The sequence below is a fragment of the Aphelocoma coerulescens genome, chromosome 17 (assembly GCF_041296385.1).
Source record: "Aphelocoma coerulescens isolate FSJ_1873_10779 chromosome 17, UR_Acoe_1.0, whole genome shotgun sequence".
Taxonomy (NCBI): Eukaryota; Metazoa; Chordata; class Aves; order Passeriformes; family Corvidae; genus Aphelocoma; species Aphelocoma coerulescens.
The window spans coordinates 800,996-818,281 of record NC_091030.1 but is presented as its reverse complement, the minus strand read 5'-3'; the positions used below and the strand labels follow the sequence as shown (position 1 = coordinate 818,281).

Genomic DNA, 17,286 nt, shown 5'->3' with positions numbered 1-17,286 from the left:
GGGTGGAACTGCATGGGTTTTAAGGTCCCATCCAACCCAAACCATCCCATGATTCTGTGATTTGATGTCCATCTTTCCACCTGAGCTGAGCTGTGACCATCCCCACACCAGGGACAGGATGCAGATCAGCTCCCTGCTGCTCTGAGCAAGAGCAGGGCCTGTCTCCGGAGGTTCCTCTGTCCGGAAACCTTGGGGAAACAACTCCAAGGTTGGGGTTGTCTCTTCCATCATCTGGGCTTGTTCTGCCTCTTTGGGGGTCTCTGAGAATTGTTTTGTGCCTTGCCCCCAGCTCTCTCCTGCTGCAGAGGTGCTGATCTGGTCCTTTCTGTGCCCTCTTGTGTTTCCCTGCAGCGTCGGCCAGCGGCTCCGTGGGGAACAGCGCGATCCCGGAGAAGGAGCGGCAGAACATCGCCGAGAGGCTGCTGCGGGTGATGTGCACCGACCTCGGGGCGCTCAGCGTGGTCAGCGGCAAGGAGTTCATCAAGCTGGCGCAGACGCTGGTGGACAGCGGCGCTCGCTACGGTGCCTTCTCCGTCACCGAGATCCTGGGCAACTTCAACACCCTGGCTCTGAAGCACCTGCCTCGGATGTACAACCAGGTGAAGGTGAAAGTCACCTGCGCCCTGGGCAGCAACGCCTGCCTTGGCATCGGGGTCACTTGCCACTCGCAGAGCGTCGGCCCCGACTCCTGCTACATCCTCACCGCCTACCAGGTGGAAGGCAACCACATCAAGAGCTACGTCCTGGGCATTAAGGGTGTAGACCTTCGAGACAATGGTGATTTTATCCACCACTGGGTGCAGAACGTGCTGTCGGAGTTTGTGATGTCGGAGATCAGGACGGTGTACGTGACAGACTGCAAGGTCAACTCCTCGGCGTTCTCCAAGGCGGGCATGTGCCTGCGCTGCTCGGCCTGTGCCTTGAACTCGGTGGTGCAGAGCGTGCTCAACAAGAGAACACTACAGGCTCGCAACATGCATGAGGTGATCGAGCTCCTGAATGTCTGTGAAGACCTGGCAGGGTCCACGGGCCTCTCGAAGGAGACCTTTGGCTCCCTGGAAGAGACCTCCCCGCCGCCCTGCTGGAACTCGGTCACCGACTCCCTGCTGCTCGTCCACGAGCGCTACGAGCAGATCTGCGAGTTCTACAGCAGGGCCAAGAAGATGAACCTCATCCAAAACCTGAACAAACACCTGCTCAGCAACCTGGCAGCCATCCTGGCGCCGGTGAAACAGGCCGTGATCGAGCTGAGCAACGAGAGCCGGCCCACGCTGCAGCTGGTGCTGCCCACCTACGTCAAACTGGAGAAACTGTTCACTTCCAAAGCCAACGATGCTGGCGTGGTCAGCAAACTCTGTCACCTCTTCTTGGAGGCGCTGAAGGAGAACTTCAAAGTTCACTCGGCACACAAGGTAGCCATGATCTTGGACCCTCAGCAGAAGCTGCGGCCCGTCCCGCCCTACCAGCATGAAGAGATCATTGGCAAGGTCTGCGAGCTGATCAATGAGGTGAAAGAGTCCTGGGCAGAAGAAACAGAATTTGAACCTTCAACCAAGAAGCCTCGTGCAGCAGGGGAGGCCACAGCAGCTCAGGAAGAAGATTGGTTTGGGAAAAATGAAGTCTATGATTATTTGCAAGAACCTCTCTTCCAGGCCACCCCTGACCTGTTTCAGTACTGGTCATGTGTTACCCAAAAGCATACAAAACTAGCCAAGCTGGCCTTTTGGCTCTTAGCAGTGCCTGCTGTGGGTGCCAGGAGCGAATGTGTAAATATGTGTGAGCAGGCGCTCTTGATCAAAAGGAGGCGGCTACTCAGTCCAGAAGACATGAACAAACTCATGTTTTTGAAGTCCAACATGCTTTAAGACTGTCTTTAATTAAAACAAAACTTTAAAACACTGTTCCAAACAAAGAAAAAGAAATTTAAGTTCTAAACACTGTGGACCTCATTATGAATGCCCCTGGAAACCAAGTGCTTTTTTATATATATATAAAAATATAAATATATATAAAATTAAGTTTGAAAGGAAAGCTGAGCACGGGAGAGAGACAGCCCTCTGCCAGGAACGTGCTGCTTTCCATAGATAGTGTGTGGACTTGACAGACTTTCTAATGTTTTCAAGTGGGCAGACGAATGGGAGGCTGATGTTCTAAAGTCTTCAGGCAGCTGAGATCTAAAGTGACTTGAAGTTTCTTTTGTTTCTCCTCCACCCCACCTTTCCTCTTGTCCCCTGGGCCATCTTGCCATGGATAATCAGACTCCATTGACCAGTTCTGCACTGGACTTTGCTCCTTTGAATAACTGTACACCTTGAGGGCACTTGGCTGCAGCCTTCTTGGCACGGTGCATGAATCAGGGCAGCTGTGTTCCATCAACACCGGTATTTTTAGAAATCAGGAAGGGAGGCTTTAAGGTTTTTGATTTTTAATTTTATTTTTAATCTTTACATATCCTTTTTTATCCAAAAACCAAAAGTTACTCCTCTGTCTCTACTCCCAGTTTCGAGTTTGACATGGCAGCAAGTGATTATAAGTTTGATTTCAAACTGAGAGAAACGGTTCATGGCAGAAACTGTCAGTAGTTGTTACGTTTCTTGGCTTTGTATTTTTTTACAGCAGAACTTCTTTTCTGAACTCCCGGTGTTAATTAGCTTTTCTGTGAATTTTGTACATCAGGTGTTCTCAAACTTGTTCTAGAGTAGCCTATTTGCAGTTAAATAATATTCTTATGGGAACCACAGCAGTTGTTTATGTGGCAAAGCCTAGAAACCAGGAAAAGCAAATGGTGACAGCACAGGTGGCTGTGGGCCACCAGTGAGCTCGCCAGGTCTGCCAGAGAACCCTCATACCTAAAGTTTTTTGTTAAAAAGTGTCTCAGTGACACACAAACCACCCTTCCCAAGGCCAAGGGCAAACCAAGGTGTATGATTTTTCAGGGGAACAAAGCTCACCAGTTTTGTCAAACTGGGGTTTGAAGGAAGCTTAGAGAAGTGCATGGGCTCAAAGATCCTTCTGAATGTAAGTGCTCCTGACTGAGTGCAAAGAATATCTTCCCATTTTTGTTTGGAATGGTTTCCTCTAGTGGCACGAATGTCTTTTTGATACCTACAGTGCATTACACTACTTGTTCTGTTGCTGACCTGTTCTGGCCAGGAAGGCCACGGGCCCCGAAACGTTCACACGTAACTGGCTCACCCCAAATGCAATTCGAGATCCCCATAACCCCAAACCATCTCAGTCACTCTGCTGTCCCCAAGGCCAGAGCTCCTGCAGGCACAGCTCCTGGGCTGCTGGACAGGCTCTGTCAGGTTTGGTGCTTCTTGGACAATTCCCAACCTCTGGTGCCAAACTGTGCATTTTTCACCCCTGGGACTTGTCTCCCGGAGGAACACTGAAGCAAATTCTCATTTTTTTCAGCAGTCTCTCCTGCTTCCAGGAGCTCTGGAGCTGCAGTCCCAGTGGCATGGGAGGGTCAGGAGGAGGGACTGGCCTGCTGGGAGCAGCTGGAGCCCTTCAGCAGCACTGAAGGGGAGTTTGCTGCTGGCTGAAAGTGCAGGGAGAGACTGGGGGCCCTCTCTGAAGTGCTGCTGCTGCCCAGATGTTAAACCAGGATCCCACCTGCCCAGCTCTGCTGTAAGAGAAGGTGCAAGTTCCGAGACGTGAGAGATAGCAAACCCAATCTCTCAGGCTTTGTGTGCAGATGCCTTGAACCTCACGGGCACTCCCTGACACCTGCACTGCCACGGGACTCAGGGGCACAGTTTGCACGCTGGACCCTTCCCCACGCCAGGCTCATGAGGACAGACCTTGGCACCAGCTGTCTTGCCCTTTCCAGCCGCTTCAGCCTTCCATTGCCTTGAGGCTGGTGTTTGGGTTGACCTCTCAGCACTGTTACTGCCACCAGGCCAAAACCATTGTCTCCCCAAATGTTCAGTTTTTGCCTAAAGCACACAGCCTGCCACATGAACAGGAGCTGCCAAGGCAGAGGCTCTTGGACACCTGATTTCCCTGGCAGTGGCTGCTGGAGGGGTTGGTTGTGGGGCCAGCTTTCCTTCTTGCTGGTTTTGTTTTCTCCTGTACAAATCCTGCTTGCCCAGCCACCAGCTGGGCCCATGGCAGCACAGCAGTTTGCAGGGCAGGAGACACACGTGACAAACAAAAATGAACCCTAAGTGAGATGTGTGCCCAACAGCAGGAAAACTTGGCTGGTGCATGTCCCCAAAGCAGGATTAGCTGTGGGCACAGAGGGTACCGCACAGCTCAGCTGATGGCGCAGGGATCAGGATTGGCAGTTCCTTCTCCTAATGGCACATCACACCTTTTTGTGTGGCTCACCTGAGAGCTCTGTGATGCTCAGGGCAACGTGCAAAGCCCTTGCATTCCTTTGGAAAGACAGCTCCAACCCCCAGCCCTCCTTTGCTAAGGGACACGTAGATGATTTCTGTGGGGTTTGCAAACTCAGGCTCGTCTTGTCTGTGCAAGGCATTGAGGGTGGGAAGTGGGCAAGGCAGAGTTAGCCCAGCTGTAAGTCCCTGGAACTGAGAATGGGGTAAACTGCAGGGATTTGTGCCCAGCAGTGAGCAGGACTGTGGTGCAGAGTCAGGACATGCAGGCAGGAAGGGCGCAGCACCCCTGCCTCCCATCCCACCTCCCCTTTTCCTTCTCACACTGTGGGTTTGGCACCAGACCTGGGGTTTTCTTGTGGTGCTGACCAAAGAGAGGGATGGACTGGCCCTCTCCCCCATCCCAAAATCTGCCCCTCCAAGGCAACTTCGGTTGTAGTTGCACTAATGATGGATGTTAAGCAGTGATGTCGGGTAGATGAGATTCTCCCAAAGACTTAAAAACTCAACAGCTGGAAAAGCAAGAGAAAACCTAAAGGCCTAAAATGGAGCGTTCTCAGAAGGGGGTGAGGAGAGGAGCTGCTTGGGCAGCCCCTTCTCCAGAGACTCAGTGGAAGAAGGTGCAGCTTTTCCTGACTCTGGAACACGGCTGCAGGTGCTCAGCTCAGAGGAGCTGTTCCTGCTGGGTCTGCTCTCTTTCTCTGGTCACTTAGGCTTCAGTAAAAGCAGAGAAGCACATCCGTAGCACATGTATTTACCTTAAATGCCAAGCTTTTGCTCCTCTTCCTCCTTCCTTCTTCAAGGCTTGAATTCACATTCTAAGGAGCAAAAATACTTGACCAAGGTCTGAAATTGGGAAGTTCTTGTTTGCCAGGTTGCTCCAACCCCAGGTACTCTGCTCCTGCTCTGTGGAGCAGCAGGGCTGTTGTAGGGAGCACTGCTGGTCCTGGGGTGGGAGACTGCACAGGAGAGGCTCTGAGTTTGGCCAGGGCTGTTGTGAGGTTCTGCTCTCTTCCAGCTGGGGGGAGAAGTCCTCAGAACTGGGATCACCCTCTGGTGGGTCATGTTGGGAATTTGCCTTCTGCTTGTTGTTTTCCTTTAATCTCCCATGTGAAATGGATGCAGAAATGGTGTGTGGCCTCCTGGCATTTACCTGTTCCTGCTGCTGACTTTGCAGACTTCTCTGACTCTACAGTTTGCTTTGGGAGCGTTCTGACCTGCAGGTGGGGAACAAGCACCACCAGGTGAACTCTGAGAGGGAAGAGCCTGTCTGAATATCCTTGTGGTTGAAGAGAGTGGGATAGAGGCAGAGCTCTTCAGGAGGTTGTTTCTGTGTGGGTGCAGCAGCCAGGTCAGGAAGGATTTGTCTCCTGTGTCTCTCAGTAGGCAGTGGTTGTGGTTGTGTTTGGCTTGCAGGATGGACTTGGTGTCTCACACCTGGGTCGAGTTGAGGTGGAGGTGAACTTCCCTTTCTGTCCAAGCTCTCTGTCTGTGCTAAGGAAACTGCTTTGGCTGGATTTGAACTGGTGCAATCTGCAAAACTTTCTGTGAAAGCCGACTGTGGGCTCAGGTTTTGTCTAACTCAGTTGTTCATTCATTGCTGGTTAAGCCAGTTTAACCTTGAGCTGAACTGGTTTAAGCGTCCACACAAACCACCTGCACTGGTTTATCTGTGCTTGCTGGGCAGAGGTGATGTCCAGCAGCAGCTCAGGGAGTCATGGCCCTCATGTGAATTTAGCAAATGAATTTGCAGCAGATGCTCTCAAAGCTTGGGAATGACTGAAAATAGAGGGGAGACACTTCTAGAAATGGCTTGAGCTCTAAATGGTGGCGTTGGAGTGTTCAGTGAGATGGCTCAGGTGAGTTGGGTGGTTTTTCTCCAACTGGCTGCAATAACCCAGAAAGTTTAGCATGGGAAGGAATTACCAAAAATGTTTGTGGTGGTGGCTGAGTCTGCTCAGAGGGGCCAGTTCCACTGTGGCCATGGTGAGCACAGGACAGGGGACTGGACCCTCCTGCTGCTCCCACAGTGTCCTGGGCATTTCTAGGCAGCAGCATGTTACCAATGAACCAAAAGGCATTAAACGAGCAGCCAGGAAGGTGTTGCAAGGCTGGGAGTGCTGCTCTGTGCTGAGGAAAGGCTTGGATCTCTGCACCTGTCTGGCTGAGGGAGAGGCAGGAGCTCCTGTGAGCATTCACACAGGAAGGGACGAGTTGTTCCCTATGGAGTAGTGAGGAGTAATGGGGGGAAAATAAAAAAGATACTAAAGGCAGATTCTGGGAAACCTCTTTGAGGGGAGAACTCTGTTCCTCTGGGAGGAGAGGAATGTGTTTTGAGCCCTGTCGTTGAAGACAAGGCTGCAGAGTGGAGCTCACTCCATGAGACACGAGGCTGGGCCTTGCCAAGAGAACAGGAACTGGGTGTAGAGGTGGGAAGTGCCAGGTTCCTGCCCAGAACCCTCCAGGCGGGTTCACAGAACCTTTTCCTCCCCATCCTCCCACACCTCACCAGCACCAAGCCCTTCCCAGCTCTCAGTATATCCATTAGCCGGGTTCCATTCCAGAGGGAGGCAGCACAGGGGGAACCGCCAGTCGAGGAGCAAATGTCCTGCCAGGCCTTACCCTGCCGAGGTGGGGGAGAGTGTTCAATGTTTTGCTGCTTCTGCTGAGCTTTTGCTGTGCTACACCGCGATCTCGGCTCCGTGGGATCCCTTGGGAATGCCCAGAACCGCTGGCCGAGCCCCGTGCCCCGTGTCAGATGTGAAGCTGTCACTGTAGCAATAAGAACTCCCCGTTCCCGTGGGTGGGGCCTGTCCCCGTGCCACGGCTCCGTCACCTCCCCGGGGCTCCGGGAAGCGTCCCTGAGCAAAGCTCAGCCCCGTGTGGGACAGGCCTGGGGACAGTCTGCTTACGCTAGGCCAGAAATGGTGAACCAATGACAGTGGGTTGCCCTGAAGTTTAATTTTCTCTCTTGAATGTTTGTGGGATTTCTGTTTAATTTCGGGTTTAGTTTGGCTGCTTAGTTAAGGTTTGTTTCCTGTTAAGAGTCCTTTGTTTGTAACTCGACGGGAGAGTTTTGCTCACATAGACAATGGTATCCATAGACCCTGAGGGGTTCCTCATCCTTAGGCAGCTGGGTTGGAAATTTTAGCTCCTGAAACAAGGAATGATGACTGGCAGGATTTTCTGTAGCATCCCTGACAGCGGGACCTGGGTGAGCAGCTCAGCCTTAACGATGGGAATATTGTAGGGTGGAGCTGATGAGCACAGACATGTCCAACCCTTGCTTTTTACAACCAAAGTTCCTTAAAAAGACACTTCCAGCCTCATTGGCCTTGAATCCTTGTTCTCACCTCACGGGGGTTCTTGTGGAGTCTCCGCAGTGTCTGTGGATAGGCTGGGGTTGTTTTTTCCAGCAAAGCTGCAGGGTGGGAGAGGGAATAACTTTTCCCCTTGCTGTGTAGAAGGATCTTCCCACTCAAGGAGGGAGATGTGTTCTGGAAGGAGCAACAGTCTTAGGAGCTGTTTTCCATGGTCCCTTGAAACTTACTGGTACTTTAATACTCCTTTTTTTGAATCCTTTAAAGGCAAGCTGGTAGTGGATGAGCTGCACAGTGGTGACAGGTGACAGCCCAGGCTGTCAGTGGGGGGAATGCTCTGCCCAGGCTGTGAGGATTGTGGTCCACGCCGTAGCCAGACAGTGTCATGGTGACAACCAAACATCAGGAGGTCCTTGTTGGCAGCCAGTCTGAAAAGAGAAGCTGTTCCTCGCTCGTACGTTCCATTTCCCAAACCTCCTCCTGGGAGCTGAATTCTTGTTTCATCAGGCAAAGGATTTAATGTTCTCCTGGCCCTCCTGGCCCTCCCTGCCCTCAGTAACTCGTGTGCATTTCCTTCCTTTCTGTAGATGCAGATGTTCTAGGCAATACCACAGAGCACCCGCGCTGCGAGTGCGACCATGTCATCTTAAAAAATACAAAAAAAATATACAAAAAATATACAAAAAATATCTTTTTTAGGCCAGAGTTTTCTACAGGTATTAATGAATATTTTTCTTAATCCTTATAAGTTTTATGTGTTTAATATTTCTTAATACCGGTAGCATTAATTTATACTTTTGTAGCAACACAATATTTTTATAAACCGCCACCGCTGGCTTTGTCTTCATAACGGGAAACGTGCGGGCAGCTGGCCCCGCGCTGTACCATGTACTGTATTTAAAAGGTTATCTAATGTCACACTTGCTGTGTTAATAAACAAAACAAAACCTGTTTGAAGTCTCATGTATTGTTGGTGTGGATCAAATGACTCACTAGAGAGCAATATTGCACGGGGTTGAGTTGCTGATTTTCATTGTGATATGCGAACGCTTGAGGCCAACTCAAGTTCTGAGGTTTTTGGTTTTGTTTTTTTTTTTCTTTTTAGGATTTTGTTTTGGTTTTGTTTTGGGTTTTTTTTTTCAGCTAAATAAATTCAGTGCTGTTTGAAACTTAGACTGACGTCAAATTAAAAGGATTATTAAAGACAAAAAAATCAAGGTGTTTAAATGTTGCTGTTTTTACAAGTCTGTTGCTGTCTGAATGGAAATATTCCACAAGAGAGGAGGAATAGTTCCACTTAGCTTCCAAAGGGGCCGAGCGCTCCAGGCCAGAGCTCGGTTATTTGGAAATACCTTAGAGACATGTTTCTGCAACATTCTTTTCAGAATTGATGCCAAGGCAGAAGACAAACTGTAACTGTAAGAAAGCATCCGTTGCTTGAGGATTTTCATGTCAGTGTTGTATTTATGGTTTTACAATAAAACAACCTTTAGGAAAAAAAACGTGTCTGGGGTTTTCTATATTTTCTGTATTTCAAGCTTGTGACTGGGACAGTGCTGATGTGCTGCTGTGAGGAGGGAAAACATCCATGGAAGTGACCTGGATCCCAGCAGTGGTGTCTGATGGATCCCACAGAATCACAGAATGGGTTGGGTTGGAAGGGACCTTAAAGCCCATCCAGTGCCACCCCTGCCATGGGCAGGGACACCTCCCACTGTCCCAGGCTGCTCCAAGCCCCAATGTCCAGCCTGGCCTTGGGCACTGCCAGGGATCCAGGGGCAGCCACAGCTGCTCTGGGCACCCTGTGCCAGGGCCTGCCCACCCTCCCAGGGAACAATTCCTGCCCAATATCCCATCCATCCCTGCCCTCTGGCAGTTCACAGCCCTATGAACTCGGCAGCAGGAGAACACCACATCCCTTGGACACCCAGAGCTCCCCAGAGCATTTCCCAGAGCATCCTGTGTCCCACACTCAGCTGCCGGGGCCGTGAGCTACTCCTGTCTCTCTGGGGGATGTTTGTGTGCAGCAAAAAGGCCCCGAGCCCCTCGATTTGGGGCTGTCCCTTGGGTTTGGGGTCACCCCACCGGGAGGTTCAGCCCAGCTGGGTGTTTGTGCTGGGCAGCCTGAACACCAGTGCCAGGCTCTGCTCAGGGATTCCGCCTGTACCAGCAGATCCAGCTGGGATTGGTTTCACCCAGGGGAACAGAGGCTTTAGGGCGTTGGGTGGGCACTTGGCTCCTCCCCAGGACAAGGCCCTTGGCAGCTGCTCGTGGTGAGAGCCCAAAGGGGCACAGGGATCTGGGCTCAGAAGCCTGACTGCACCAGGCACGGGGGGGTCACAGGGACGTGCTGGTCAGGGGGCACTGGGAATTAGGACTGGGACTTGCTGATGCTCTCTGGAGCTCCAGGACCCACCTCCAAATGAACCAGAAACCACCAGAGAGGTGATGGAGGCAGCAGCTGTGGGTTCTCCATGGCATATTTGCCAGCCTGTGAGGGTGATTATGAAGATTAACAGCAGAGTAACTGTGCGTTCCCACTCGGGTGATCGATGAGCTGCGACGCCTCCTGACGCTGAGTGCTGCAGTGCTCAGGGAATCTTTTTTTAAATTGCATCAGTTGTAAGTCACAGCAAATGAACAGATTCTTTTTAAGTACCCAGAACATCTGTTCTCCACTCGAGGAGCTGACTTGGGGAACACGTGCTGTGTGCTCGGTGTGTGGCACAGGGGGTGTTCCTGGGTCAGAGCTGCGCCAGCAGCAGTGGGGACCCTGCCCTGGGCATGGTTAACTGGGGGAGATGTCCCTGAGTGACTTAACTGGGGGGAGATGCCCCTGAACTGGGCTCCAGGAGAGCACCCAGGTGTGGGTGTGCCCCAGCAGGGAGGGAGCTCCCAACCTGCTCATGCAGGTGCTCTGTCTGCCCAGGGGACACCCACTCCTGGTGGTCTGGCACTGCCTGGGCACTGCCCATGTGGGGAGGGACTGACCCCCTGGCAGTGGTACCAGGGCAGAGCATCCTGTTCACCCCCAGACACCCAAGGGCAGAAAGAAACCGGTTACAAGAGGCGGCTCCAAGGCTGACGCTGGCACGAAGGGTCAGCTCATCCTGAGGGGTCACCTCATCCTGAGCTGTCTTCATGGGACAGATTCCTGTGGCACAGACCCGTGGTGGCACTTCTCCAGCTTTCAGGGTGCTGAAGGAGGACAGCAGCTACAAAGGGCACAGCAGAGAGTTTGCTTCAATCAGATTTATTTCAATCAGGTGCTTTGCATAAGTTTCTAAAGGAACAAACCTGGCTTGGCTGCTCTGCTGCCTTTTAACCTTCAAACAACTGAATGGATCTATCAATGGATCCTCCTCCAGGTTCAGTGAGCTGAAAGGAGCTGATTTTAGTTCTAGATGAGAGAGTAAGAGCCATCACTGCCTCTCAAGTTCAAGTAATTCTCTGTTATAACATTGTAGGAGCGTGTGTTGCTCATTCTTTCCAGAGAAATTAATTTTGGCATTTATATTTACCCGATGTCAGAAAATGCAGCTTCTGCAGGATTGGGAGGCTGTTGCCTTCATTTTTTTTTCCTAATGTGGAAACGAGCACCAAGGAGAGCCATTGGTTCTTGCTCAGCCTCACATTGACGTGTGGGAGGTGGAATGAGGGGAGAAGTGAAGTTTCTCCTTCAGTCAGTGAACATCAGAGGGGGCAGGAGGAGCCCATCACTGCCATTCCTGAGTGACAGAACCTGGGGCTTCGGCGGGGATGAATCCCACTGAATCTTAAAGAGGGTTTCAAGTGCCCCCACGCAGACAGGGAATGTCAGAATCATTCAGGTAGGAGCAGACCTTTAATGCCATCGAGTCCAACCAGCACCACCCGGGCACCACTGCCCCGTGTCCCCAGGTGCCACATCCACAGGGCTTTTAAATCCCTCCGGGAATGGGGACTCCATCCCTGCCCTGGGCAGCTGTTCCAGGCCCTGGTCACCCTCTCAGTGAAGAAATTTTCCCAATGTCCACCCTGAGCCTCCCCTGGCCCAGCCTGAGGCCGTTCCCTCTCATCCCATCCCTTGTTCCCTGGGAGCAGAGCCCGACCCCCCCGGCTGCCCCCTCCTGTCAGGGACTTGTGCAGAGCCACAAGGTCCCCCCTGAGCCTCCTTTGCTCCAGGCTGAGCCCCTTTCCCAGCTCCCTCAGCCACTCCTGGGGCTCCAGCCCCTTCCCCAGCTCCCCCCAGCCCCACGCTGGGCTCTGGGGCTCTGCCTGGCTCTGGGTCCCTGCAAACCCCGTGCTGGAGGTGCTGCTCATCCCAGCTCCCCAAAATCCCTCTCCAACAAAGTGCCCGTGGTGAGCACAGAGAGCTTTTGAATCCCCCTGACCCCTTCGGGTGGGTGGGAGCAGGGCAGGTGGCTGCAGTTCCGTTCCTTTGATACCTCTGGATAATGAGGACTCCAAATTCAGCCATTTCAGATGAAATCACACATCTTGGCAATGCTTGCATATGTCCAGAATATTCTCTCTCATTTTCTGGTGAAAGACATCATTGCTCAGTACTCGGAACCAAATTTTCATTTGAATGCAGCTCCTGACCGAGTATGGGAATCAAATACAGCAATAATATTTTTTTCTGAAAATAACACACCGAGAGAAAAAGAAATTGCTGTTTGGTGAGATCTAAAAATTGTTTTTCTTACCCACAGAGATGGAATGTTTCTTTCACTTGGGGAGAAATCATGTGTTTAGTACAAAGTCTGACGTGTGCTGCCAATCAATGAACGCTTCATTGCTGTCCCATCGATCCAAACGCACTGAAGTTGAATTTCCCAGGACAATAACTGAGAAACACAAGCCAAAGCAAAACTCGAGGTAAATGGGTTGGTCATTTAAGCTAATTAGTGCAGCCAGGTCAAGTCATTGCTCCATGTGAACTTTAGGATATTTTGACACAGTCAACACAAACCCTCTCAAAACAGGGGGGGGATGTGAGGAGCTTTCCTGAATCCCAACCAAAAGTTCCCTTCCAGCCTTAAAAGGAGAATAAAATTCCCATTGAGAAACTGTTCTGTTAAAGAGACTCATTTCAGCAGTGATGTGGTGTCAGCTGTCACTGCACAGAATCATTCCTGGAACCCAGCAGCTCCTCAGGATCCACCCCTGAGGGATGCAATGGATGGCTCAGAGTTAAAAATCTGCTTTTTTCACCCTGTCTGCAGAGTGCAGGGGGTGTGGGACTGTCAGAATTGAGAGGGGGGCATTAACACAACGGAACAGGTTCTCAGTGGGAATTGTTTTCTCCTTTTAAGGCTTGAAGGGAACTTTTGGTTGGGATTCAGGAAATCTCCTCACATTCACATACAGCCACTATTCAGGTAACTACAGTCCCAGTTCCCATCTGACCCAGCAAAGGGCACTGGAGCCCTGTGCTCCAGGTCCTGTGGATCGCTGGGACCTGGACAGCCCAGGAGGGAAATCGGGGCTCTGCACGGAACAGGGGAGTGGGGGGAGGGGGAATTATTACAGAGACAACTTTCCCTCAGTGAAGCCGCTTTTAACGGGGACACACAGGGCCCTCCCCTTTCTGTGGATGCTCTCTGTGGATCTCGGGGATGTTCACCTTTTCCATGGAATGCTGCTGCATTTTCCATCTTCTCCCCGGAGCTGCCCTGGAAGGCAGGGTTGGCCCGGGGTGAGGGCAGGGGGGTCCAGCCCGGCCATCCTGGGAGCAAAAAAGCACAGCGAGAGGTTCTCCTGTGGGAACGGGGCATGGTGGAGGTGTAAAGGCAGCACCCCCGGGGCAGGAGGGGCGGGAGGGGCACTCAGGGCTCGGCCCCTTCTGAACCTCACCCTGCCACAGCCTGGGAAAGGACACGGGCAAAGCCGGTAAAAACCAGTCCCGGAGGGGTTTGTGCCTTTCTAGGGGAAGATCGGAAGCAGGACTGAAACAGGGATGCTCCGGAGGAGGGATTTAACCACGAGATGGCACCAGGCAGCTGCCAGAGCCGGCAGGGACCGCGGCGGACGGACAGCGGGGACAGCGGGGACAGGACGGACAGCGGGGACAGCGGGGACAGGAGGGACAGGACGGACAGCCGGGACAGCGGGGACAGGACGGACAGCCGGGACAGCAGGGACAGCGGGGACAGCGGGGACAGCGGGGACAGCGGGGACAGCGGGGACAACGGGGACAGGACGGACAGCGGGGACAGCGGGGACAGCGGGCAGCAGTTCCCTGGCAGGCTGTGGGCAGGAGGTGCTCGCTGACTGCAGAAAGGTCCACACCGAAGTGTGCTGGCACTGCTGAAGCAGATGTCCGGGCTGTGGTGGCCACCAAATCACTGCCCCGGGTTTAGAAACCACCCCAGAGCAGAGCCGGCTCGTCACAGCCCGTGTGTCACCCCCGAGAGCTCGGAAGTGCCCCGCAGAGGCTGTTGGAGCACAGAAACATCCGTGATGAGAGGCATCACCTCGGTCCAGGCAGGGGGAGGAAAATTTCTCGTGGTCATCTCCAAACCATTGTGGCTTTGACCCTCAGCCCCGGGTTTTGAGCTCCTGGATCCTGTTTTGGCCGCAGGGTAAAAGGCACCTTCACAAAAACGTTTAAAGATTTAGGATGCTTCCCCTGCTTAGGGAGAGAAGAGCATTTAGGGAAATCTCCATTCCTTCCCTGTGCCTGGAGGGGCGGAGGAGAGCCACGGGCTCACACAGCCCAGGAATCTCCGGGAAGGGGAGCCAGAAGGAGAAGCCCTTTATCCCTTTGCTCTTGAACCCTAAGAGCCACCCATGCTGTAGCTCAGCAGCAAATCCCTGCCTCGGGCAGGGCCAGCCAGGGGCTGTGAGCCAGAGCAGTGACACTCCTGGGCAACAAGGAATTTTCTGGTGAGCTGAAGGGAAGCCCCAGCTCCAGACTGGATTGCTTTTCTCCATTGCTGGGCCTGATTCCCTGTGCTCCCTGGAGGAATGGGAGGTTTGCCCCACTGGGATCTGTCCCTGCTCGGTGCTGGGATCCACCTCTTCCTCCCCAGCCCAGGGCAGCACCATCAGCTGAGCACTGACCCGGTAAAACAGGGCCACGGGGGTGCAGGGCTCTGCTCCTGCCAGCTGTGCTCCCACCACATCTGGATGGCTGCCACAGCCTCATCCCAACCGATGCTCCTCCCCAGGGGCTGGGTCGGTGCCAGATGCAGCTCCTGGGGGCTGCTCACCCAGGTGTGGCCACTGAGGGAAAGGCCAGGCCTTCCCTTCATGCTTCAGGTGATGCAGGTTTGTGTTCAGAGCTCATTCCTGGTGAGCTCTGGTTGTACGGAGTCACTTGAAGCCCAGGCAGTGAGAAATGGGTGACACTGAGCTTTGGGAGCTGGGCTCAGCTCATGTTTTCCAGGCAACCACCCCGATGACAAGTGACACAGTGTGAGCTCTGCCTCCCAAAACCACTTTCCTTGATTGGAGTGGTCTGGGCCAAGAAAAGGAACCCCTGGAAGCTTTCCCAGCCTTCAAGCCCAGGAAGGTTTATTTCTGATGTCTGGCAGAAATGAGTGGTTGTACCCCAGTGCCTGGGGGTCCCTCCTTTCCCAGAACTCTGGCACTGGTGTCCCTCAGCCTTTCTGGAAGGCTCTCCCACATCTGCTGGCAGCAGGCACAGGGCAGTGGAGGCACCAGGGATGACCTTCCCCAGCCCCAGGTGACAGGGATTCATTTCTTCTGTCTCTGACACACCTCTGCACCTGAGCTGGGTTTCAGGCCAAGAGGGGGAAGGCGGGGAAAGTGTTTCTGCCTGTGGGAGGTGGTGTGGGCTCAGCAGGAGCAGCCCTGGATAGGTGCTTCTGTGATCCCATGACCCTTTACAGCAGGCAGCCCCACCCATGTGTTTGCCTTTCTAGGAAGCCCCTGTGAGTCTGTGCTTTCCAGAGGCGCTGACTTGTGAGTGCATGGCAGGAACCTTCAGGGAAGGAGATGAGATAAAAGCAGTGTTTTCTCCAAAACTGGTGTTGTCTCATCATGGTTGGGGTTTTTTTAGGCTGGTTTCATAACAGAACTTGTGTAATCAATCTTTCTTTCTGTCCTCAGCAACAAGATTTGGATCTTCTATCAAACATCAATCACACACGACAGGAGGGCACGGCTCCCAGGGGGGCAGGCTTATCACCACATTCCCGTGTTTTGGATGTTTTTGAGCTGTCACCCATCCCTTCTCTGTTCTGGTGATGCTGGAGCCCAGCCAAGCTCCCCCCTCCAGCCTCCTGAGGGCATCCAGAGCAGCACCAAGGCTGGTGCCACTCAGCTCCTGCCCCTAAATGCCACACTGTCACCACTGGGCCAGCCTGGGCTTTGTTTGTCTTGCTCAGCTCCTCCAAAGCTCCTCCCAAGGCCGTGCACATCTCATTTATCGTGTTTGGTGTCTTCAAAAGCCCCATCTGGCAGACTGGAAAGCCGGAAAACTCTGTTTTCTGTCCTCCCAAGGTATTCATGTGAAGCTGCACCAACTGGAGAGCCTCTGGAGCTCCTGAAGCTTTGCAGAGACATGAACATTTCCCGGCAGCAGGGTGAGGTGCTGAGCACTGAAATGCCCCAGGGCTCGTCCACTGCAAGGGACAGATCCACCCCTGGCTGAGGCAGTGCAGGGCTGGGACACCAGGGATGCTCTGGGCTCCTGTGAGGGGACAGGAGGCTGGGGCATGCACCCAAAGGTGTTTGCTGCCTCCTCCCGAAGGTGGGTGTCAGAGATGGGAACTCCTGCATCCATCACTGTGAAAACAATGCCCTGGTTTTGTCTCTGGAAGGGTTACAAGTTCCAGAGCACCTCATTTGTCATCGACCCCTTTTTCCTTCCCCTGTTTCAGCTTCACTGCAGCTCCAAGAGGCTGGAAATGCCTGGAGATCTCACTCTCCCTTGACAGGGCACAGCCGTGGCACCTCTGCCCACCAGTGGGGCCTGTCACCCCCTGGACTCTGCTGGGGACAGACAGCCACCTGGAGAAGCTCCTGTGGCCCCTTTCCCGGGGAGTTTGGCCCCTCCAGCCCCTCCAAATGGTGGGATGGTTTCTGCTCGAGCAGGTGCTGCACAGGCACCAACCACCACTCCTTGCAGTGGACTGGATGGAGATCCTGGGTGTGTCCCAGGGTTCCCAAAGAGTCCCTGGAGACTGAGGGGGACATTCTTGGTGGCAGCTCTGCTGTGTGCAGGCAGGCAGCCCCATCCCACCGGGGAGCTTTCCCAGGGGCACCCAGGCTGTCGGACTGAGTGTGGTGGGGGGCACCAAGGGCTGCTGATGTTCCCCCATGTGCTCCATCTCCATTTCTCCATCACCAGGCCCAGGCTCCAGCATCCCCTGAGGTGAAGAAGTGCAGGAAATCCCCAAGCAGTGACCATCCCTCTGAGGTGCTTTCCAGCCCCTGCTATGTGGCAGCCCCAGGGGACTGGAAGTCCCCAAGGACAAGTTGTCCAATCTCCTGGGACATGATGTGCAGGCAGCTGAAGCCCAGCCGCCTTCTGGCTGGTTTTCCAGCAGAAAATTGGAATGTTATCAAAATGAAATTTTCCCTACAGTGCATTTCAAACACGCAAATCCTGGTTTTCCCCTAGAAAATGTTCGCAGTTGAACTTCCCACCCCTCCTACTGCACATCTGACTG

At 53.2% G+C, this 17,286-nt stretch overlaps 1 protein-coding gene across 4 annotated transcripts in view; it reads left to right on the top strand.

Moving 5' to 3' along the window:
* Nucleotides 1-8,614, top strand: part of ZNF618 (zinc finger protein 618) — a 133,610-nt gene extending 124,996 nt beyond the window's left edge. For all 4 annotated transcript variants that reach the window (XM_069032099.1, XM_069032098.1, XM_069032097.1 and 1 more), the window contains one exon: nucleotides 352-8,614. In XM_069032099.1, coding sequence (XP_068888200.1) covers nucleotides 352-1,865 — 1,514 coding nt within the window. In that variant the 3' untranslated portion in view covers nucleotides 1,866-8,614. The remainder of the gene's footprint in view (nucleotides 1-351) is intronic.
* Nucleotides 8,615-17,286: the final 8,672 nt, after the last annotated feature.